Raw genomic sequence first — 23,949 nt, 5'->3', positions numbered from 1 at the left:
TCAGGCAGAAATGGGGTATAGAATCCAAGTTCTGAGACACAGTTAAGTTAAAGTCATTCTGGTTAGTAGCAGAGGGCCTCAGTGGTATCAAGAGAAATGTCAGGAAATTCGACTTTCTACAGCTTTCCCTGATGCTGAGTTCCCCATCCAAGCCCCCAAGGAATCAAATCACAGATCCAGAGTATTAAAATGCCCTCACCTCACAGAAGAGAAAACTAGGAATGGCTATCAAGTTCATTAAAATGAACTAACGTTAAAGTTTAGTTCCTCAGTCACACTTGCCACGTGTCAAGTGCATCATGGCCGCGTGGGCTACTGGCTGTCGTATCAGCCAGCACAGATTATAGAATATTTCCATTATCGGAGAGACTTCCTTTGGTTGACCAGAAGATTGCTCCGTCATTTCCCCCCAAGTGAGAATTTGTATTTTTTGCCTTATTTGAAAGAAAGAGAACACTTTGGAAGTATAAGTAATATCATTCTGTGATTTCATTTTATATTGTCTTTCATTAAAACAATTCAAAATACCTGAAATATTTGTTTTGAAAACAGTTCAAAAATACACCGAAAGAATCAATAGAAATTTAGAAGTGTAGACAATAGTTGCTTATATCTGACTGAAACAGCAGTTGCTTATATCTCACAATAGTTGCTTATATCTGAACTGAAAACAATTTCAGTTCAATTGTAAAAGAATAAGATTCATCACTTGTATGTGTGTATGTATCTGTGTGTATACACACACACACACACACACACACATCTATGTATTTATGTAGGTTTATTAAACATGGGGGTAGGAACCAGAACTGAAAAAGCGAAATATTCTAGGCTAATAGCAATAGCAGTAAACATGAATTTGTATATTTTTTCTTGTGAAAATTTCAGTCATACAGAAAAGGAGACATCGTTGTACAGTGCATACCCGATGACCATCACCTAGTTTAAATAACTTGACATTTTGCCATATTTACTTCACCTTCCTATTTTGTGGCTGAACTACTTTCTCTTCAAGTCAATTACAAACATTAGGGTACTTTAGCCCTTCATGCATGAGTGCATATCTCCAAAAAATTGGGATGTTTTCCTGTACAACCACAATACCATTATCACGTTTAACAAAATTAATTTGAATATAGTCTGTAGCAGGGTGTGAGAACATTTATATATTAATCTGTATTTCAGTTTCCCCAATTGTCTATAAAATGTTCTATTTTCTAGTTGATTCACTTGAGGACTCTGCAGTCAATTTGGTTCTTGATTTATCCCTTGAGTACAGTGTTACCCTTCTGTCTGTGGTTTTGCTTTCTGTGGTTCCAGTGATCTGTGGTGAGTCCCAGTCCAGAAGCACATGATCCTCTCTCTGCCATATCAGAAGGTCATTAGTAGCCTAATACTACGTTACAGTGTCTACATCCCTCGCCTCACTCATCCCATCGTGTAGGTATTTTATCATCTCAGACTATATTATCATCTAATAATATGGTGAGGAATTATGAATTAGTAAATATGTGTTAATTTGCTTTTAGCTGAGTTTTTTTTTTTAAGACAGTGCTACTTTTCCTCATCCTTTCAGGAAATTGCAGAGTATATCTAGCAGATTCTTTATTGGCTTGCTTTTATTTTTTTTTAAAACTGAGATTGCCTGTAAGACGTAGACGCCCCTTGCAGTCAACACTTTATTTTCAAGTTCTGCCAATTAACTTCCTCGTGACTTATCTGAGTCTTAGTTTTCATGAGAAATCCAGCTGTGGGATGGAATTCTTTACATTTTCATTCTCTTCTTGGACTTCTAAGTTAATGGTAAGTTTTATATTTGAAAATGATGCCAGTAACAGCTTGAACCGAATTTGAAAGTTGGTTGGATTTCCCCCCTGTAATTATGGAGCGCTCACCCCCAGCTGAAGAGCTGTCCTTTATTCCTCCCCGCTAATACTCTCCCCCAGGCCTGGAGTCAGTAGCCCCTTGACCAAGATGTCTGACCAGCCTTGTGTCCGACTGTGGGAACCAGGCCTGAAGTCTAGGTGGCCCACACGTGCTGTAGGCTCTTGGTGGCCCTGCTGAGACCGGTTAGATTTGGAAAGATCTGGCTGACTTATTTTTTAATTTTTAACATTTTCCTCAGTTTTTTATTTTGACATTTTTCAAATTTCCAGGAAATTTGAATATTCAACGAATACAAACATGCACATACATATATACGTATACTTTTCACATAGATTTGCCAGTTAACGTTTTGCCACGTTCCCTTTCTCTCTATACATTAAAGCTTTTTTTGAATAAGCTGTTGAAAATGCAGATATAACACTTAACCCCTAAATGGTTCAGCATGTACCGCTAAATACATACAACCTTTATACCATTTTTTCCACAATACCACTATTGTACCTAAATGCAATTATAATAATTCTATAATGTCATGCATTATATAGTCTATACTTAAATTTTCTCAATTTTCTCCCAAATGCCTTTATAGCCAGCTAGTTTTGTAGAACTCAGACTATTTGTCTTCTACAGTTATCCCACATTCTGGCTTTCTACTTCCTTGTGATTAGATTTAGAGTATATACAGATAGTTCTCCCATGATATTGTGTACTTCTTGTTCCCTCACACCGGGAGGTACATCGTGAGTTTGTCCCACTATTGATTGTACATCTTATCCCTTGGTTAAAACTAGTAACCGCTAGACCTCTTTATTGTAAAAGGAACTTCTTCCCCGCCTTGTAACTGGCAGGTAATCTCTAGGGTGATACTTTGGATTCATTTGAATATTCCATTCCCCAGTAACCTTTCAGCCAATGATTTTAGCATCCACTGGTGATCCTTGGCTGAAATTGGTTATTACCTTGAAAGTTATAAAACAATGATTTTCTACTTCCGCCATTCCTTCTATTTTTATTTAACTGGTATTCTTTCATACAGAGGCTTTCCTTTTCTCCTCACCCCCTACTTCAGAACTCTGGAAAAAAGAGAAAGCCAGTGACCCTGTGTGTGTGTGTGTGTGTGTGTGTGTTCACAAGCACACTCTTCAACATGTACATATTGAGCATGTTACAAGGCATAGTCATTGTTCTTTTTGATGTTCGCGTTGTCCCAGGTATGGCCAGTGGGAGCTCCTTGAAGCTGGCTTCTCTGTCTTTTTGAGCACTTCCTTGTTTTCTGGCACAGGAAAGTGTCTCAGGCTTATTTTATACTTTTCCTGCCTAAGGCCTAACTATTTCTCTGCCATACGCTGTTCCTTGTACTAAGAAATTGTATTTAGAAACTAAGATCTGGATGCTAGGGGCCACCCATTGTTCCTAGAGTTTCATTGCTTCTATGCGCTTTCAGGGGACACAAGTAAAAACTAGTATCTTTTAAATATTAGAGTAATAATGTAGGAAATAATATTTTTTAAAGATCATGAGTGTGTATTGATTTGTCTCATTCAAACTGACATTTCTTTTATATTTGTATCTCCTCTACAGTAAAACTTTGGTCACTGTAAAATTAACATATGTATTTACTTTATGCTATGTAAGATACACATAATATTTCAGAATTTTAGTATTAATATTCCTGACGCTAAGCCTTCCAAATAAAGTTGGGGATTTCTTTGCAATTGTTTTTGTCATTAGAAGTTAGGTTTATTTGTTTATGTCTGCATTAAGTTTTAGAGTTTGTTTTGAAAATTTTAGTCTTTAATGTATATGACATATTCACGCTTCAGAGGACTCGTCCCCGTGCCCCTCACCTGCTGCTGCCCACCCCTTAATAGATGATGGTTTTTTTTAGTTTCCACTTTACCTTTCCGTGTGGAAAGAAGCCGATGTATATCCCACCCCCCCACCCCCCGTTCCTGTGTGTATTATCTTATTTCTTTTTCTTACACCAAAGGTCACACTCTAAGTACATTTCTTTTGCATCTTGCTTTTACCTGTCTTTTTTTTTTTTATGGCTCGAGTGCTTGATGGCAAGGGTGTGCCATCATTTATGCAACCAACCTTGGCGGGGGGTGGGGGGCGGTGCTGAGTGTTTCTCATATTTTATTGTTATAAATCCATGAATAAGCTGTATGTTGGTTTTGCCTGTGGGGGTGTAGCTTGTAAAGGGATTCACCATGTTTTTTCTTCTAGTACTTGTTTGATTTGATTCTCTGTGTTTAGCCGTCTGACTCATTTGAAGTTTATTCTTGTGTATGCTGTTGGGTTTGCATCCACTTTTATCATTTTCCAAATGGCAGTCAGTTCTCTCAACATCACTTATTAAAAAGTCCACCTTTTCTCCTTCAGAGAAGGAAGGCAGAGGAGTCTCTGGTTTTAGAAAGAAAAAAAGTTCACAAAATGAGCCCTCTGATGTTTGATCTGAGAGTGTCTTCAGTGTCGGTTTTATTGCCAAGAGGCCGAATGGGAGAATGAAGCTCGACCCAGAGTCACAGACGGGCTCCCTAATATAATGGAATTTACAAGCCCTAAATTACAGGCCCCTACTTTCGGGGGCAGAATCTGGTCTAGCACATTTCCTGTGAGGGTGGGCAGAGAGGCCCATCGTGAGAACAGCCTCTCTAAAAGAGCAGCACTGTGTTCCCATGAGCTGCCAGATCATTTAGAGTTCAGATACAGAGCTAATAAGATCCAAGGCCACAGACTTCTCATCCGACACCCTTCAACAGAAATGACAATGCACGTGGTTTGCTTTTCATTGTGAGGAGCGGTGTTGGAGAAGACGACGCTGGAATGAATGGCTTATGCAGTTGTCAAGGTGGCGGCGTACGGGGAGGCAAGGGGCATTTGGAAACGTGGGGGTGAGATTTGTCACAGGCACCGGGGATGTTACTGGCATAGGTTGTGGAGAAGGGCCGGCGTGCTAAGTGACCTGCAGTCCAGGGGAAGGGGAGGGCTGCCTGCACCAGAGCTGTCCCACTCAAAATGCCAGTAGCATCCCCATTGAGAAACAGACATTTAGGAGAACTTGGCTGGAAAAAATGTAGCTTAAAAGCCTCTCACAACTTCTAGGAAGAGTTCAAAGAGTGTCAGAAAACGTCGGGGCTGTCACGGTGGATGAGACTTAGAGCCTGCTCTTTTCGGTGTTCGGTCTTTGATATTTGCACCGCCAGCAGGGAGTTCGAAGGGGTGCTCTTGAGCACAGAGGTTATAGACGAGTGCCTCTCGTTTGCTTTCAAAAAAGAGAAGTTTGCAGTATCACCTCTGTGTTTCAAAGTTGTTAATAACTAGTTTAATAGTTACAAGTTATTTTTCTTTGGGGGGATGTGGATGTGGTGATTTTACTATCCCATTGAAAAGATTATGAGATGAGATAATGTGTATGAAACTCTTAGTTTGCAATCTGGCATGTAGTAAGCACTCAGTCTCTTGTGTTTATATTAACTGTTAATGAACCTTTGTGTGTCTTTTCAGAGAGCTATTGCTTACCTTTTTCCAAGTGGTTTGTTTGAGAAGCAAGCCAGGCCAATAATGAAGGTAGTTATCTTAATATTTTTTAAAAATTTCACTTCGGTTTCTATGTTACAGTAATTTATCTAATGTACTTTAATTTATTTTACAGCATCCTGAACAGATTTTTCCCAAACAGAGAGGTAAGTTGGCTCAAGAATGAATGAACAGCTCTTCCCGTACTGCAGTGTTACGTTGCGTATCTGCAGCCGCTCGCACGTGGTGGAGATGCGCTCCTGTGTCATGGCCATTGTGAAGTCAGCCAGTGATATTTTATACCTAATGAGAAATGACTGCAATTTGCAAACTGTTTTCTTAAAGTAAGTTATATTACAATCAGGTCAGGTTAGAGTTCATGCCTATACTGATGTCATACTAATCGCTTTGCATTCTAATATGCTTTTTTGAGGAAGAGTGGGGAACAGATCTGCTGAAGCCTAATGCAGTTTTTTTTTTTACTTGAAAACTTAAAACTTTTGTTCATTTTGGAAGCATATTTTCACTGAATATAGATCCTCCCCCCCCCCCTTTGATCTTTCCTTACTTTATCGATATAATTCCATTGTCTTTTGTCTTGCATTGTTTCTGATGAGCAGTTAGCCATCATTCTTGCCTGGCCCTCTGTTTTCTCTGGCTTCTTTTAAGCTTTTCTCTTTATTTTTTAAATGTGTAAAATTAAATCTTGAAGAAGACATACAAACCAGGAAATCATGTATTTACTGTTGTCTAATTTACATTAAAAGCCTGTTCCCCAGCGTGGACTGGTGGTAGTTGTCAATTAATTTAAAAAGTACTAAAGCCAGAAATCACTTCTTAAAAACACTTGCTATAAATTTACATTTATTCATCAATCTTTTCGTATAACCCTAGAGGGTAGTTTTCTTTGAGTAGGTATCTGTTTCTCCCTGTTTCTCTGGCATAACCCTGCTGTCGTTGACGTATCATCAAAGTGTTTTAGGTTTGGTTTCCTCACGGTGGAGCAAAGAACTTAGACTTTCCAAGAAATCTGAGTGCAAAATATTTCTTCACTTCTGCAGACTTTTTCTCTAACCACACTGAAGATGGACAAACTTGGTTTTTTGGTAACCTGCCTTTCAGTTTTTCTAAAGCATTCAACTTCGTTTTCATAGATGCGAAAACTCTTTTCTGTTTCCACTCATATTTCATCCGTTTATGTAATACTTAACTCACGTAACTACAGAAGGAGGTACAATTGTAATAAACGGGCTTGGGAACGAACACAACTGACTCTTAGTAAGCATGTAACTCAGCAGCAAAAATGTGCCCGGTAGAGAAGAGCCCGGTAGCCGCAGATGCTCGATGTGCAGGCAGCATTCATTACTCAGTATCTAATTAGAGCTGATTAAATAGAGATTGGTAGGAGAGCAGATATTTCTATAAAAAATGTATTTGCGTTGCCTTGATACTTCTGCTAAGTCTTAACCTGTGTGCAAAGCCAGGCCTTTTTTCATTCTGCTGTTTCCCTTCTCTCTTTGAAATGAGAACTTGTATTTTGAATCCCGTTACAAGTATTAGGGGTCTTTTTATAAATACATTCTGTCTTTTTATATTTTCTCATTTTTTTGACGTGGTTGATTGTAAACTATAACACCAATTCAGTTAATAGCTCTTGGAGACATCATACGTGAAGGCTGTGTTACAAGTACAGGTCAAATTTAAAGATGCAGCTCGCTTTAGAAATAAAACTGCATATACAAGGCATACACACCCAAAAATGTGTAACTTTTTTTTTCTTATTTTTAGTGGCTTGTCTATTTTTCAACCTCACAGGCTCCTCACTTACGTGTCTTCTTCTCTTTGTTCTGTGTATCTCTACTCTTTGCATCTCTTATGCATCCGCCCCTCTGAGGCTGTTTCTTTCAAATCTCACCAGCTTCTCAGTATTAAAAGTTTGTTATTACATCACTTGGAATGCAACACTGAAAATTCTAGAGATCCCTGCAGAATGCTTGTTATTTTGGAACTGTGTCAGTAGCAGTAGGATTTTATTACACTGCAGTTAACTATTTAAACAGGACTCCTTGAGAATTAGCAAATTTCCTTTTGTCACCTACCTACCAGTGTTGCTGTACTTTGTAAACATAGGCAAACTGATTTTTTTATGTTTAAAAATACCAGGGAAATTTAGATTTGACTAGACTATGATGTTTGGAAAGTGCCACCTCTTTATTAAAAGATGGAAGCGTCCAGATTGAGTTAACATAAAAATCCTGCTCTGCTGTTACAGGCAAGTGATAAAAATATCGGAAAAAACAAAGATATATACCAGATTGGTGACAGGCTCAAGGAATAGCACCTAATACTAGATGAAATGGAATTCAAGGAGGTCGGGGAATGGTTCGATGAGACAAGAATGTTAATTTATATTGATAGGATCTAATATCCATTAAGTGGTTTTGACGACCATGAACCTTTTTGTACCAAGCATTTAGCATTGAAATGTTCATAGCAAAAGCTGTTAACTAAGGCTCTAAAGAATTTGAATAACACAGCATGATTTTATAGCTACACATACAAGTACAAAGAATACATTTTTCTGTATGGATGCTAATGGAATATTAATAGAATTATATAGGTCATAGAGAAAAATCTAACAAATTCCAAGAATTTATATAGATTAGATTTTCTGACTTAAAATCAACAGAACCATAAAACTGTTGGATTAAGGAGGAAATCCAAATTGAGATTACAGATTATTTAGAAATGTAGAACAACGAGAACGGTTCATAGCAAACCCAGTGGGATATGGGCAGGTGTTATACAGAGGCAAACATGTATTTGGCAGACATTAAGAAAGACTAGAAGTAAATGAACTAAGTATTCAGTTCAAGAATGCAGGAAAAGAACTCTATTGAAGGAAGAAATTTGAAAGAAGAGGTAGGATAAATAAAACCAACTGGTTCTTCGAAAATTGATCAACTTCTGGCAAGTCTGGTCAAGGAGAAAGGAAAACATAAAAGGACAGTATTAAAATTTTTAAATAATATTCAGAGCGTATTATTACAGTGTAAGATTGTTTTTGGGTAGCTTTATTCTAATTTGAAGAGTATCCTAATTAATAAAAATGACCAGTATTTATCGAAACATAGAGCAAGTCAGGCCCAGCTCTTAGTGCTTTGTATGTATGTCCTCCTAATCTTCACAACAGTCTTGTTAAGTAGATACCATCGTGTTCCTCATCTTACAGACGAAGGAATTGAAACACCAAGGACACACAGCTAGGAAGCGACTGAGGCAGAATGTGCACAGGCCCCAGCAGTCGTCGCTCCAAAACACTGCCACACCCCACTGACTCTCACACAGGTAGTTTAAGGAAAAATATGATTCCCCAAATTGTCCTAATCAGGAGAATACTGGTTAGACTCAAAGCTAGAGAAGTCACAGGTAGTCAGAGAGGAGCAAAGTCCAGAAGTTCTGTCCGTGAGGTCTATCATACCTTGGCTAAAGCTTGAACTTTTTAACATGTTGCAGAGCAGAAAAAAAGAATGAAAGCTTGCAGAGTCACTTTAAAGGCTCACACAATTATTAGATCTAGACATGAATTGCATAAATACCTGTAGTCTGTTCTCACTAAATAAAATGATAGCAAACCAAATAAAGCATTATATGAAAAATGTGCCAGAACCTTTTTATCCCCAGGAATATAAGGATGGCTTAATATTAGGAATTTATTAATGTGTTATTTGAGTCAGGGGAAAAAACATTTTCATAGATGAAAAAAGGTAATTTAACAAAATTCAGCGTTTTGGGTTTTTTTTAACGTTTATTTTGGGAGAGAGAAGGAATGTACGCATGCATGAGCTGGGGAGGGGCAGAGAGCGAGAGAGAGGGAGGGAGAATCCCAAGTAAGCTCCTTGCTGTCAGCGCAGAGCCTGACCCGAGGCTTGATCTCACACACTGTGAGATCGTGACCTAAACTGAAACCAAGAGTGGGATGCTTAACCGACTGAGCCACCCAGGCACCCCCAGCATTTATTTTTTGATGAAACTCTTAAACCGCAACTAAACAGAAACTTTCTCAGGTTGAGAAACAGAAACACATTAAATTAAAAAAACCTGTCATTGGATTCCTTTACCTTAAGTTCAGAAATAAGTATGTGTCCACTTGGCCCTGGTACTCGGTATTGTTTTGAAAGGCTTGAGCAGTAGGGTTAAAAAAGGCACCGAAATTAGGAATAAGTCAATTATTTATAGAGATTAGGACTGCCCACTTAGAAAATACAAAGCCACAAACTTAAAAACTACATTAGATTTACAGTAGAATATCATTACTTAAATATCTGAATATTGGAAACATTCAAATTATCAATTATTCTAATTTTTGAAAATGATACTCTGTTACAAAAACATGCCGCAGCATCAGTGAAGGATGAAATGCTAAGCATGCAGAGATGATATGAGCATCCTGCCAGTTGATGACGAGGTGGTCAAAACCACACAAACCAGTGTGGAATGGAGCGTGAGGATGATCTAATAAGTAACATGATGGTCTCATTGGTAACAAATAAATTGCGATTTTTTTTTTCTCTGCTTGTATGTATTTTGGTGGACAGGAGCTGTTTTAAAAACACCGAATTGCAACATTACAAATAAATTCATGTCTATGTGTACACATACAAAAATATGTGTCTGTGTGTATTCTATTTTTTTAAATATTTTTCTTCTGTATACTTCTTACTCATCTTTGTTCTAATCTTCCATCTATAATTAAATTGTTAAAGGCTGCCCATAACTCCTTTTGCTAAAGTTTCCTTTGTCATCTCTTGATTGAAAGGAGTTCGTTTTCTAGTCGATTCTTCAAAGAGGGCTCGTAGATACAAAAATTTTAGAGCTCTTATGTGTTTAAATTGTTTTCCTATAGCCTTGATACTTAAGGACAGCGAGGCTGGAGGGAAAAATCTTTGGTTCACGCTTTCTTTTCTTGAGTTTCTTGAAAGTGCTGCTCTGTTGTTGCTTTGCTTTGGCTGTTGTTCTTGAGAAGTCTCATATCAGTCTGGTTATCTTTCCTTAGGAGTCATTTAACCTCTTCCCCTGGTGATCCTAGAGATTCCTTATCTTTGTTTAGTAACTTTATGAAAGTATGTCATTGAATTGACTAGTAAAGGTTAGCTTACTGTGCTGCTGCTGAGCTCTTTCAGTATGTAGATTCTGGTCCTTTACATCCAAAAAGTTTTATAGATGTTAGTTCTGTTCCATTTTTTTTTTTTTGGTCCTTTGGGTCTCCAATTATATAAATGTTATTCCTTCTTTGGTTGCTTCCCACATCAGTCGTGGTCTGTCTGTCTGACTCCTCTTCTTCCTTTGTCTCATTTTCATTTTCTTGATTGTTTTTCTACTTTTTCCCCCAATGTCCTTTATTATATTTTAATCTAATTCTTCTTTGAGTAACGTATAAGTCAGTCTACATTTCTGATGATTTAAATTTTTTTTTTTAATTTTTATTTATTTTTTGAGAGAGACAGAGACAGGATGTCAGTGGGTTAGGGGCAGAGAGAGAGAGGGAGACACAGAATCCGAAACAGGCTCCAGGCTCCGAGCTGTCAGCACAGAGCCTGACACGGGGCTTGAACTCACAAGCTGTGAGATCATGACCCGAGCCGAAGTCGGACGCTCAACTGACTGAGCCACCCAGGTGCCCCTACATTTCTGATGATTTTAGCTTTTTCTTCTGTTTCTTCTCTGATTAAGTTGTTTCATTTCTTTTAGTTTTTTGTCCATTATGATCCCATATTTCGAAGATTTGATTCAGGGTATGTTCCAGTAAACCCAAATGCTTGTTTGAGGATACTTAATTCAGTTTAGAGTGTTGCATTACACCCTTTCCTTCTGTTTTGCCTTTGGTTTGGGTAACATTTTATTCTGTATACCTCTTACTCATCTTTGTTCTAATCTTACATCTATAATTAAATTATTAAAAGCTGCCCATAACTGCTTTTGCTACAGTTCCTTTGTCATCTCTTGGTTGAATGGAGTTCATTTTCTAGTAGATTCTTCAAAGAGGGCTCATAAACACAAAATTTCTTGAGCTGAACATTTGGATTATTCTCATTTTCTGTTTTAACTTTGTAGCAGTCTTTAAAAAATAGATGGAAATAGGTGTCTGCATTTCTGTGGACAGAAGTGTCCTATTTCTTAATCCACTCAACGGAATTAAAAAAAAAATTGTATCCATAAGATGACAGAATTGGGTCAAGACTTAAAAAGTTCATTATGAATTAAGAGATTTAGATTCTAGAATAGAATTAAAGTGGCTAGTTGAAGGATAAACATACAACTATCAAATAATGGGTAAGATTATACCAGTAAGTCACAAGAAAAGCAAAGGAGAGAGATCAATAAACTATTTTAAAATTCAGAACTTCTGAATTGGAAAAAAGACACTATAAATTTAAAAAGCAACTAGAGTGCCTAGGTATCTCAGTTAAGTGTCAGACTCTTGATTTGGGCTCAGGTCATGACCTCACGGTTTATTAGATCGAGCCCCACATCGGGTTCTGCCCTGACAGCATGGAGCCTGCTTGGGATTCTCTCTCTTCCTCTCTTTTTGCTCCTCCCCACCCCCTCAAAATAAATAAGCTTAAAAAAAAAAAAGGAAAAAAAAGCAAGCAACAAACTAGAGAAAATTTGAAACAAGACAGAGGTCTGTTATCTAGAATAAGTACTCTTAAAGTTAAAAACAGCTTAAGAGAAAAATAGTCGATTCATTAATGAAAATACAAGCAACCAGTAAACATAGGAAACTATCAGATCAGAAACCATGCTCTATAAAACAATGAGAAGAAACCATTATCCCTTATCAGATTGGAAGCTGTAAGTATTATGTGTCGGCAAAAAACTAGAAACAATCTAAATGTTCACCAATTCAGGATAGCTAACTAAACTGTCAGAGAATCCTACTGTGGAGTAATATGCTGATGATCGAGAGAGGTAGTTCTAGTTGTGTTAGTACAGATAAGACACAGTGTTGGGTGAGAAAAGCAAGTGAAAATGCTGTAGTATTGTCTTAGTCCATTCAGGCTACCACATACCAGGTGGCTTACAAATCACAGAAATTTATTTCTCCCAGTTCTAGAAGCTGGGAAATCAAAATCTCACTCTAGTGAAGGCTTGCTTCCTGGTTCATAGACCACTGTCTTTCCCTATGTCCTCACATGGTGAAAGGACCAGGGATCTCTGGGGTTCTTTCTGTGAGGGCACTCCTCATTCTATTTATGAGGGCTTTGCCCTTATGACCTGATTACCTCCCAAAAGCCCCACACTGAGATACCAGCACATTGAGGATTAGGTTCCAACATGAATTTGGGGGGCAGGGGAAGACAAAGAGTCTATAGCAAGTACGTAGGGTAAATACAGCTTAATATCACTCATGTTTTTAAAAAAAACATGCAGACAGTTCTATTTCAGTAGGTGTGTGTATATATATGTATGTGTGTGTGTGTGTGTATACACACACACACACACACACACACACACACACACACACACACATATACTGAGAGAGTCCAGAGCTGTAAACTTTAACCTTGCCTCTGGCAAGAGAATTCTAATATTTAATCTGTATGAGAGGAGTGAGTAAAAGAAATGTTCAGAGGGAAATTTATAGCATCGAATGCATATGTTAGAAAAGAAGATCTAAAATCACTTATCTAAGTTTCCATCTTAGGAAACTAGACAAAGAGCAAATTAAATCCAAAGTAAGTAAAGAAAAAAGAATGATAAAAATTACAGCAGGAGTCATTGAAGTTGAACACAGGAAATCAGTGGAGAAAATCAACAAAAGCTGGTTCTTTGATCATAGATTGTATACATCCGTTTTATGTTATCGGTAAAATCGATGAGCCTCTAATCAGGCTAACTAAAAGAAAGGAGCGAGGATACAGATTACAAATACCACAACTGAAAGAGAGGATACCACTACAGATACCAGGACATTCAAAGGATAATCAAGGAATACTATGAACAACTCCATACCTACAAACTGGATAACCTATGTGAAACGGACCGATTCCTTGAAAAATACAATCTGCCAAAACTTACTCTGGAAGTAGACACTTTGAATAGGCCTATGTCAGTTAAGAAAATTGAATCAGTAATTAATATCCTAGAAGACCTTGGGTTTGGCCATGGCTTTTTATATACAACACCAAAGGATAAGCTGGATTCCATTAAAATTAAAATTGTCTGCTGTGAGAAAGACACTGTCAAGAGAATGAAAAGCCACAACGAGGTTGTAGAAAATATTTGGAAAAGACCTATCTGATAAAGTACAGTTACCTAAAATACACAGAGAACTCTTCAACTCAACAGTAATTTCTTACTGTTGATGACCCAATTTAAATACGAGCCTAAGTTCTTAGTAGATACCACAGAAGATCTATGCGTGGCACATAAGCATATAAAAAGATGCTTCGCATCAGCGAAATGCAAATTAAAGCAACCCTAAGATACCACTACACACCTTTTAGAATGGCCAAAACCCGGAACACTGACATTATCAAATTATGCCAAGGATGTTGAGCAGCAGGAGCTCTCGTTCTTCGCTGGTGGAAATGCAAAAATGGGACAGCCACCCTGAAAGATATAGTTTGGTAGGTTCTTACAAAATTAAGCATCCTCTTCCCCTGTGATCCCAGCAGTTGTATTCTTTGGTATTTATCCAGAGGGCTTGAAAACTTAAGACCACACAAAAACCTGCATACAGATGTTTAAAGCAGCTTCATCTGTAATTGCCCAAACTCGGAAGTAACCGAGATGTCCTTTGGTATGTGTATGGATAAACTGTGGTAGGTACAGACAACGGAATATTATTCAGCACTTTTGAAAAGAAAGGTGCTGTCAAGCCTTGAGGAGACTTAAATGCAAATTACTGAGTGAAAGAAGCCAGACTGAAAAGGCTACCTACTGTATGATTCTAAGTATAGGACATGCTGGAAAAGGCTGAACTATGGAGACCGTGAAAAGGTCAGTGGCTCCTGGGGATTGAGGGGAGTATGTGGAGCACAGAGGATTTTTAGGGCATTGAAACTACTCTATGATATTATACTGGTGGATCCAGACCCCACTGAGTATACAACACCAAGAATGAACCTAATGTAAACTATGGCCAGACAGAGTACGTTCACTTGTAACAAGGATACCACACTAGTGGGGGGGGGGGGGGGATGTTTATAATGAAGGTGGCTATGCATAGGTGGGGGCAAAGATAGTATAGGGAAATCTCTACCTTCCTCTCACTGTTGCTGTGAAATATTCTAAACCAAAAAGTCTACTAAGAAAATAGTGAAAGGAGAGTATATTGTGAAAAGTTAATTTTATAGAAAACATAGTTAAATGAGGGAGGGGGCAGTGTCCAGAACAACAGAAACTTAAACACAGACACAAGTTAACAAAAACATGCAAGAGATTTATGTTGAAAATTATGCAGCTTCAAGATCATAAGTGAAAATCTGAATAGCTGGGAAGAAAGACTTCATGTTGCTGTAAGGAAAGATTGCAAGGTTGCTTCTTTTCAAAGTATTAATTAGCGTAATTTTCATCAGAGTCCTGGTAGGACTTTGGGGGAAACTCAGAAACTTTATTCGAAAGAGTAAATGTGCAAGAAGCAGCGAGAAGTGTTGAAAAAGAAATAAGAATAATGAAGGAAACTTACCCTACCAGCTATCAAAATGCAGCAAAAGCTTCTTTGAATCGTGTGGGGTAGTGGTGCAGTATTCTGACAGACAGACCAGTGGACCAGATTAGAGGACTCAGCATCAGCATGCTTGTTGATGTGAATTCTAAGACAGTTTTTCAATTTTAAGATCTTTGACAGCGGGATTCATTTTACAATTAACGTAAACTATGATGATCGGCTTTTTTTCCTTCTCTCTTTATAGAACATACAGGATAGGGCATCTTAAAATCTGGGACATCTTTAGATTGAATGAAATATCATGAAATCAAATATATATACATGCATGCACATACATACGCACTCACACTCATGAAATGAGACCCAATTCAGAAACCCCTCCAAGTTTTACAGTAGAGTCGTATCTGCAGCCATGAGATTTATCTTTCTAGGGCACATTCTGACTTGAATGCTTTAGCGACACAGTGAAAACGGATTGCAGAGTAAAGTTCTAAATTTTGGAAGATATGCAGGATTTCATGAAGTCTATGAAAATGATGTGGGAGAAGTATTTAATCATCCATAGCCATTGACAAATAAGAATTTGGTTTTCTTTTTCAAGCTGAGATCCCTATCAAGACTTTCCTTCATAATTTATTAGAAATTTTGGTCTTCATTTTACGTATGTTCACTTAAAGTGGCCTATGTGTAATGTCAGCTATCCTCAGAAGACAAAAATATCCTACTTATTGTACAGGTGGTATTTCAACAAAGCATAGTATCAGAAGAGTAATGGGATAATGACTCTTTGCTGGACAAAGTAATAACTTGGATTTCTGCCTCACGAGCACAAATTTCATAGAGGTGAAATTTCTGCACATGAAAAAAATAAAAATTCCAGAAGAAAATATAGGAAAATAGTTTTTAGGAAGCCAAAGTCTTGAAGCATGCTCGCTCAATAGGATTGATGTTGTCCCTGAGGTGGCATAAAAGGGTGCATAGGAGGTGAGAAAAGTCTGAGCTGTTACAATGTTTATGGTCCTCCAGAGGACCACCATGTACATCAACAAATATGCAGTGTATTTGTGGTATTGAAATTTCATGGAGACAGAGGCAGTTAGAGCGGGAAATGTCTAACAAGACTTCTTAGTAGAGGTGATAGTGAAAAACAGTCAAGAAATGGTGCCATGGAGGAAGTGACTGTGTCACACGTGCTATGTTTCACACATGCTATATGTACACATGCTATAGACACACACATATATGTACATTTTAAACTTACTGGTTATGAAAGACCTGTAAACCAAATTAAAAGGTGGGTGACAGATTGGGAGAAAAGAGTTTTCAACTTATGTAATGGACAAAGGAGTGTACCTTTAACATATTGGTGTTCCCACAAATGGTTAACCAAGAAACAACTCAGTAGAAATAAGGGCAAAGGGCGTGGAGTTAGGTTTGGTTTATGTAGTGCAGTGACTCCATTCCTTAGTTTATTTGGTGTTTATTAGATGTGAATGACCATCTGTATTTCAAAAGGAATTACACATAACACCTTCAGGGGCCCCTTCTGTTTTAGACGTTTAAACTCTCAGAGGTATGTCACCACAGAGTTGGAACAAATAATGTGGCATGGAAAAATCCATTTAGTGTTTTCCTTTGTTATAGTGTGCTTTTTCCTAATGTCCTGAATGTACGATGTCATTGACTTTATCCGTTTTCCTTTTAAGGAATATGGGGGCGTACTGTATTTACAGCCAAACTTAAATTTTTTTGTTCTAACAAGAAGATTTGGGCTATTTTATATGTGTTTATTTAAAACAAGTTCTAGAAATTCTCATGGTGAAATATATAGGAATATGTTACCAGATATAAATGTTGTTTTATGTTAACGAATATGGAATTTTAAATATCCTGAATATTTACATGTTAAACATGCTGAACTACATATTAAAATACTATATATTAATGCTGTTTTGTTATTTTAAAAGTTAATCGGAATTATAGACATGTCTTACCTTCAGTTAAATACAGCTCTTTGAGCTCTCTCCGTGTATATTTTTATTTTTGTTTATTTTTTTTCCATCTGGCTTTTCATTAGCAATCCAGTGGGGAGAAGATGGCCGTCCATTTCATTTTCTCTTCTATACTGGCAAACAGTCGTATTATTCACTAATGCACGTAAGTATATTACATTTATGATTAGTGATATGAACCGTAAGGTAAGTGACTAATTATATCAGAGATTAGTCAGCTTCAGAACTTACCTTGTATGTTTCATATTGAACTAAAACTAAGACGTCTAGAGGTAAGGCAGTGTGTTGAAAAGCTTTATATTTTATTAATTCGTTTTTGCTAATGGTAAACATCACAGAATTTATATAAGGGCGGTTTGACCTTCAAAGGCTGTTACTTCCAAATTAAGATCATTTTAGGGGATAGGTGCTCAGCTCAGGAATAAGGCCCGCGTGTGCGTCGAAGGTAAACGGCGAAGCAGGAAAGGGGACAAGTATATGCTGCTGTCAGGGGCTGTAAGGCCTTTACCGTGGGAGAGAGTCCAATTGTTGTCTGTGCTTTTTGTTTATTCGTACATAATTTTTGCTTTTCAGAAGCGAAGGCAGTGTAGGAATCTAGAATTTGTGACTCCACAAGACCTAAGAAATGATTTTATTACATTTTGACTTGCAACCGCATTTGAGTGTACTGGGACCCGCTTTTATTTTGTTTCAGAGCTAGAGGTGTCTGATGGCAGATTTGGGAAGTCCCTAGGGTACCACGAATGAAAGGCCTGGATGCTAATATCCAGTTTTCAACAGCAGAACCCCTTTCACCGTAAGAACACGATGTCAAGTTTTATTTTCTTCATTATGTGATTTTTAAAAGTTGTGAAAACATTCACCGGGCTTCCCCCGTCCCCCGTCAGATTTCAGGTTGCTTGACTCCCAGGCACACATTCACTCTGCTGTTTCAGGACGCCCCGGTGTTTATTTGTGCGCCACAAACCCACAGGACAAAAATCCCCCCTTGTCAGGTACATTTATTTCTTGGGAAAAAGAAAAAAAAAGAAAACCTTCTTTTCGCTCTTTGTTGACCTTGGGCAAATGAGCTTCTTGCCCTGGCAGAAATGAAATGAATGATAAATGTAGAGGGTGTCTTTGCTGAGTAATGGAGCCGCGGCTGGCGCTCCGCCGAGCTCCTCCGCGCCGCCCGAGGCTGCCCGAGGACCCCTGCTGTTCATTTAAATAGGTATGTCAAATCTGCCTCCCAACGCCGCTGGTTTGATCTGTGGTAATATTTGTGAAGGTTCCATATGGACTTGAGCCCCCTGCAGTGCTAAGAAATAATGTACAACGCTTCATGGTGCAGACGCAAATTTTCTCTGAAAAGGGATGCGGTGCCGCGTTTTAGCTGTCGGAGGGGATGATGGAGCTGACGCGCTCGGCCTGTCAACTTGTTACACGGATGGGTTGCACGCAGCGAAGCTGTGGAAAATCTGTGCCTTTTAACTTTTCTACTTAATCACGGTTGTAGCATTGCCTTTAGACTGTATGCTACATTAATTCTCTTCCTGCCTTCTGCCTTTCATCCCAAGTTTCACGGAAAAAAGTAAAGCATGCAGGTCTTGTAGAGGAGCCTTATCAAACAGCTGTCATCTGACAAGCCATTTGCATTTGTTTGGGCTGAAACTGAGCGACCCAAGGGCAAGATATTTTGTTGCATTCCATCATAATGAAGAAATTACACATTGCAAAAGAGGCCCAACTTTTATTTTGGCTGCCGTGTGTGTTTTGGGAAGGTACCGCTCCAGAAACCGGTCGGTTTCTCCGTAGATGAAACACTACCATAGTCTGACTCACAGGTCGAATTACATTAATAAATGTGTTTTTTTGGTTGTTTTTTTTTGTTTGTTTTTTTCTTTTTGAGTAATACAGTTTGTGTCGCAGAGAGCAGAGTTCTTTGGGCTTTTCTGTGTCAGTTAAATTCAGTAGTTACGGTCCGGTTTATTTCGTCGGGGGGTTTGACTCCCCTCGCAGCGTGGGGCTTCGCTTACACCCGCGAATCACAGATCTTCGGGCTTAACTTGAGCATTTAGTTCAGCTAATTAGTAAAACCTTGTATCTCCCAAACTTTCGCGAATGGAATTTTAAGGTGAACTTCTGTAGGGAAGAAAGGATAAATGCTTTCCTAAACATACGCCAGTCACTTCAGCGTCATGTGTGGCCAGTTTTATTATGAATTCACAACTGCAGTCCTACCAGCCTCGTTTTCCAGATCATGCCAGATACCCTTTGTTGCTTCGAAACAGTACATGACTGAATGAATACTCACTGACTGGCCACTTTACAGAAGTGGTTCTGTGGGGGAAGGCCGCACTGGGTATAAAGTAAAAGGTTCCAACTTGAAGCCGCTTCGTGTGTTTGCCGGCTCCTTTGTTCTGCCTTCTCTTGGAGGGGGATGGATGGTGTTCCATTCTGTGGGAGAGCGAGCCCCGTGCTGCTGTCCCACGCATCAAGGACTTGGCCCCCAGAGACCGAGGCAGGCACTAAACACTTGGAAATGTATCGTCGTCGTTATCGTGTCCCTTTGGTGTAATTTCTTACCATGTGACCAGGTAAAAAGACCCTAAGCCAGTCTCGGTTTTCATCCTTGGCCAACTGTAATTGTGTGAGGCATGGCAGTCAAAACAAAGAAACAGAACTCAAAAAAACCCCCCACAGATCTAGATCCTGTATGCAGTTCTGCCAGGAGACCTTTCTGACATCAGTTAACCTTTTTATCGTCTGTAATAATGCCGGTTCCTCTTTTGAGTATTTGGTCGCCGTTTGTATGTGTATGAAGCTTATCTATTACCTTACAGCGGCTAATACGAGAGAGTCCTGGTGTGGCTTACGGTGAGGGAGAACATATAATGCTTTAGTGAACACTGTCTCCCACTGGCCTATCATTAGTCCATCCGGGCTTTGTGGAGAAGCGGGAGGATTTTGAGGGAAGATGAGGACGAGAAGAAAGCAATTTATTGTTCCCAGAAGTGAAGCATGATAGGAAAGCGTAAAGTGGAGGAAACGTGCCGATCCGTGGCAGTCTCAGACTTTGTAGATGTGTTTTATGTTCTAAAGGATGTTACCCCCTTCGTTGGAACTCCCTTTTTCCTACGGAGACAATGTATGTCCTCAGGTTCCTGGGAAAGTCAAAAAAAAAAACAAAAACACTTCTTTTACCCAGTAGTGAATAAGGTGTACCTGTGTAATGCAAAAAGTATAGAACAGTACAAACAGGTCGTGTCTTAAGCAGTAAAAAGTGGTTTAAGGAAGAAGAAATAAGACACTCAGGGAGTTTCTCCAAGGATGGTTGAGTACTGAAAAGGGAGCTCCACGCTTGCTTGGCACTGGCTCATCGGTCTTTTTTCACCCAAAATGGATGGCTTTCCATTTCCTTAATAGCCATGTGACGAGTAGCACTTGTATACTTTTCAGACATGATTTAGAGTTTCAGTTTAGGGTTTCAGCCGCGGCAAGAGGAAGCAAAGGGAGAATGAGAGAACTTTCCTGAAACAGCCAAGCCCAAGTGTAAAGGAAAGGGAAGAGTTTTTAAAGAGAATACACGTGTTTGTGCAGAAAAGAAAATGCTGTACCGTGGACCGACTGAGCTGGGAGTAGCCGAGGGCTAGATGAGGAGGACCGCGTGTACATAGTTAAGGGACGGGCTGGAAGGGCGGTCTGCCTTTGGGTCGGCCAGCCTGCCGGGGCTACGTACCCCTTGTCCACAGCAGCGGGAGCCTGGCCAGGCGGACCGTGCTGGTGGCAAAGAAAGCTGGACCCATGAGCAAGACAACTGCACCTGCAGCCTGGACAGTCATGGTCAAGTTTGGGCAGGGCCTTTAATTGTAGGGAAATGTGAATTCTGGGTCACTCGTTAATGCAGACACACGCTTTTGAAAAATTTTAAGTTCGCTCACTAAAAGTGAGTTGAAAACTATTTAAATTTCATTACGGGAGGTGATTATTTGACTCTGAAGTGGGAACCCTCTGTAAAAGATGATTTGTTAAGTCCGGGCGTGTCTACTGCAGCCTTTCCCAAAGTGGTTGCTGAGAAACACAAGTTATCAACTATTCGTCATGAGAAAGGTTCTGAAACTGAGTGAGTTTGGCAGTGCTGGGTATTGCACCCTGGGGAGCTCTAACAAGGAGCTACGCGACAGCACGATAAAGTCCTTCGGTAAAGAAACCTGTTGCAGTGACCCACTGCTGCTCAAACAATGGGTCACGAACCCTTCCTACCCACAACACCTGTTAACGCCCCGTGAGACCAGTACTTGGGAAAGGTGGCACTGATGTTGCAAACAGGTGTCAGATACATTAGGCATTTGCTGAACTTTGACAGGAGCCCCCTCACCCCAATTTTTAAGATACGATTGTGCATCTCTAAAAACGGCTCTGGGAATTGTGCATCTTATAGAAACCTCATGTTCAGGACTAGTTTACAGTAAACAATGGATGATTTTCAAAGTGTTTCTATAAATTGAAGGAATTACATGGCCACATAGGGAATTTGTACCCAAAAAAGTATGAAACTAAGGAATAAGTAGATCATTATGTATTTAAACTATTCTGCTGAAGTGAAAAAAAACCAAAAGGTTAAAATTTGAAAGAAAACCAAGTAATTCTAATCCTGATAACTTATGCATAAATGGGATTCATTTGCCTTTTGAAGGAAGGCTGACTTATTTAGAAATTCTCTGGTTTATTTTAAATGACTTCAGTAACCTTCTGTGTTCATAAAGCACGAGAACAGCAGCCCCAGAAGCATGCGGCTTCATTATGTGAAGATTCCAGACTCCCAATAAGCCAAAGTCCTGGGCACTTAGTACGACAAAATTCTCACGTCGTTTACATCTTCTTTGTAACCCTGTGGTGAATATTTAAAATTTTTGATATAGTGTCCTTATCTTTAAAAATGGAGTTAAAATAGTGATCCTTCTCACAGTGAGGTATTATGAAAGAACTCCTTTAAAACTATGCCAAGTGCTGATTTTTAAAAAGCTCCGGATTGGTGCTGACATTATCTCTGCATGCTCTTTTAAGACTCTGTAGCCCTATTGTGTTAACAGAGTGATAGCAAGGGTCTAGGGTAGTATGTCACCTGGAATATTAGGTAAATAGCAGTAACTGTGACAAATGAATTATATATTATGTTTGTTTCATTTCATTTTGTATATGCCAATAGCCAAAAAATTGAGAAGATTGCTAGTTAGGGAATTGAATTCTCTGTGGGTTTTTTTTTAAACAACATATTTAAGTTGGTTACTTTTCTGTTATTTAACTAGTATCTAAGACGGTAATTACTATTAGTTTATTATTGTATGTTTTGGGTATCAAAATACAGTTGACTTCCTATACCACCCCCACAAGAAATTTTTATTTGTTTACCTTGCCTAAAATTGGAATTTCTACATGATTAATACAGCCAAAACAGATTTTAGAAGGATACTAAAAACCATATTGCTTATGCTCGGGGAGGGCTTGGTTTAAGTATCCTTTTTCTGCAACCTGAGCATCTGGTATTTTCAAATTAGGCACCTTCTAAATTTGACTCATACATTATGGAAATCTGATGACACGAGGGGTGGATAGGCTTGCTTTGATTTTATGAAATATTAATCATAGCTGTGATTAATGATTCAGCATTTCACATCTGGGTTATTCCTGTCATATTTGAAAATTATACTATTAAATACAGTATATAAACTTAGTGTAGGTGGGGTCACTCTGATTCTCTAGTGTCCTTTAAAAATTAAGTGGAAACTTAACAATATACCAGAAGCTACCAGTGATAATCTGTGATGTTGACAGTTCCTGGCATATTTTATACCCTCAAGGATTTTTAGATACACGTTAGTACACATCTCTTCAGGGAGCTGAAGCTATGCAATCTACTTTCCAGAGAGCTGTTGTCTCTAACTAACCAAGATAGAATCTCAAGAGCGGTTTTATTATATAGAGAAGAGAAAGAATAAATAGAAATGGTACACCAGTAAAACTGTTTCAATTGTTAGACTCTTGAATGCCACACCTCCCTCCCCCCGACCCCCCGCTGTCACTTCTTGACCGTTACTACAGGTCAAGCACTGTGCTAAGTACTTGACATGTGTTTTCCTGTTTGAAGAAGTATATGGGGTGGTGTAATGAGAATCGTGTAAGTCGATGGGTTACAACCATCAAAGTATAAGCATCTGCCCTAAATGAATAGAACGTACCGTCTTTGAAATTTGGCGTGTACTTTTCATGGGTGTTTTTTTCATGTTACACACTTTTTGTCTGATTATTTCATTTGGACTATTTAACAAATTATTATGGAGCTAAATATAACCCTGGAAGGTAATAATAGTATAGTGAAAAAAATGGGAAGAAGAGTATGGGCCTAAAAATTGACCCAGAGTCACTGGAAAATGGTGGTGACTTTAGCAGCCTACACACTGACTTGAAATTTGACTGTGAGGCAGGCCTATTATTATTATTATTATTATTATTATTGCCTTAGTTATTACAGAAAATAACAAAAGAGCCTTACAAGCAGGGGAGGGCATCGTTATTACTATTGTTGGTGTTCTCTTGGACAATTTTTTTAGCTGTGTTTGAAAGATACAACGTGTCTGACTTACGTATTCTCAGAATCTCCAGACTCTGGAGCAGACCAGAGAGACTGGCGCCACCCCTTTCCCAGACGCCGAGGTGCGGCAGCGTGGCTGATGTCCTGCCTGCTGACGGGTTCGTGCCAGGTGCACGGGGAGGTGCTCTCGGCACCGTGTCTGTTCTGCTTCGTACAAGTGGGGCAGGATTCGTTTTGTAGGTTGTCGTTTCTTCCTTTGGTTTACCTGTTCCTTTATTTGA

At 38.9% G+C, this 23,949-nt stretch overlaps 1 protein-coding gene across 1 annotated transcript in view; it reads left to right on the top strand.

Moving 5' to 3' along the window:
• MRPS9 (mitochondrial ribosomal protein S9) overlaps window positions 1-23,949 on the top strand; it is a 63,928-nt gene that overhangs the window by 26,156 nt on the left and 13,823 nt on the right. Inside the window, exons 3-5 of the mRNA XM_042931876.1 lie at window positions 5,398-5,460; window positions 5,546-5,576; window positions 17,163-17,242. Coding sequence (XP_042787810.1) covers window positions 5,398-5,460; window positions 5,546-5,576; window positions 17,163-17,242 — 174 coding nt within the window. The remainder of the gene's footprint in view (window positions 1-5,397; window positions 5,461-5,545; window positions 5,577-17,162; window positions 17,243-23,949) is intronic.

This window comes from Panthera leo, chromosome A3 (assembly GCF_018350215.1).
Source record: "Panthera leo isolate Ple1 chromosome A3, P.leo_Ple1_pat1.1, whole genome shotgun sequence".
In the NCBI taxonomy this organism is placed as follows: Eukaryota; Metazoa; Chordata; class Mammalia; order Carnivora; family Felidae; genus Panthera; species Panthera leo.
This window is presented reverse-complemented; position numbering and strand designations above follow the sequence as displayed.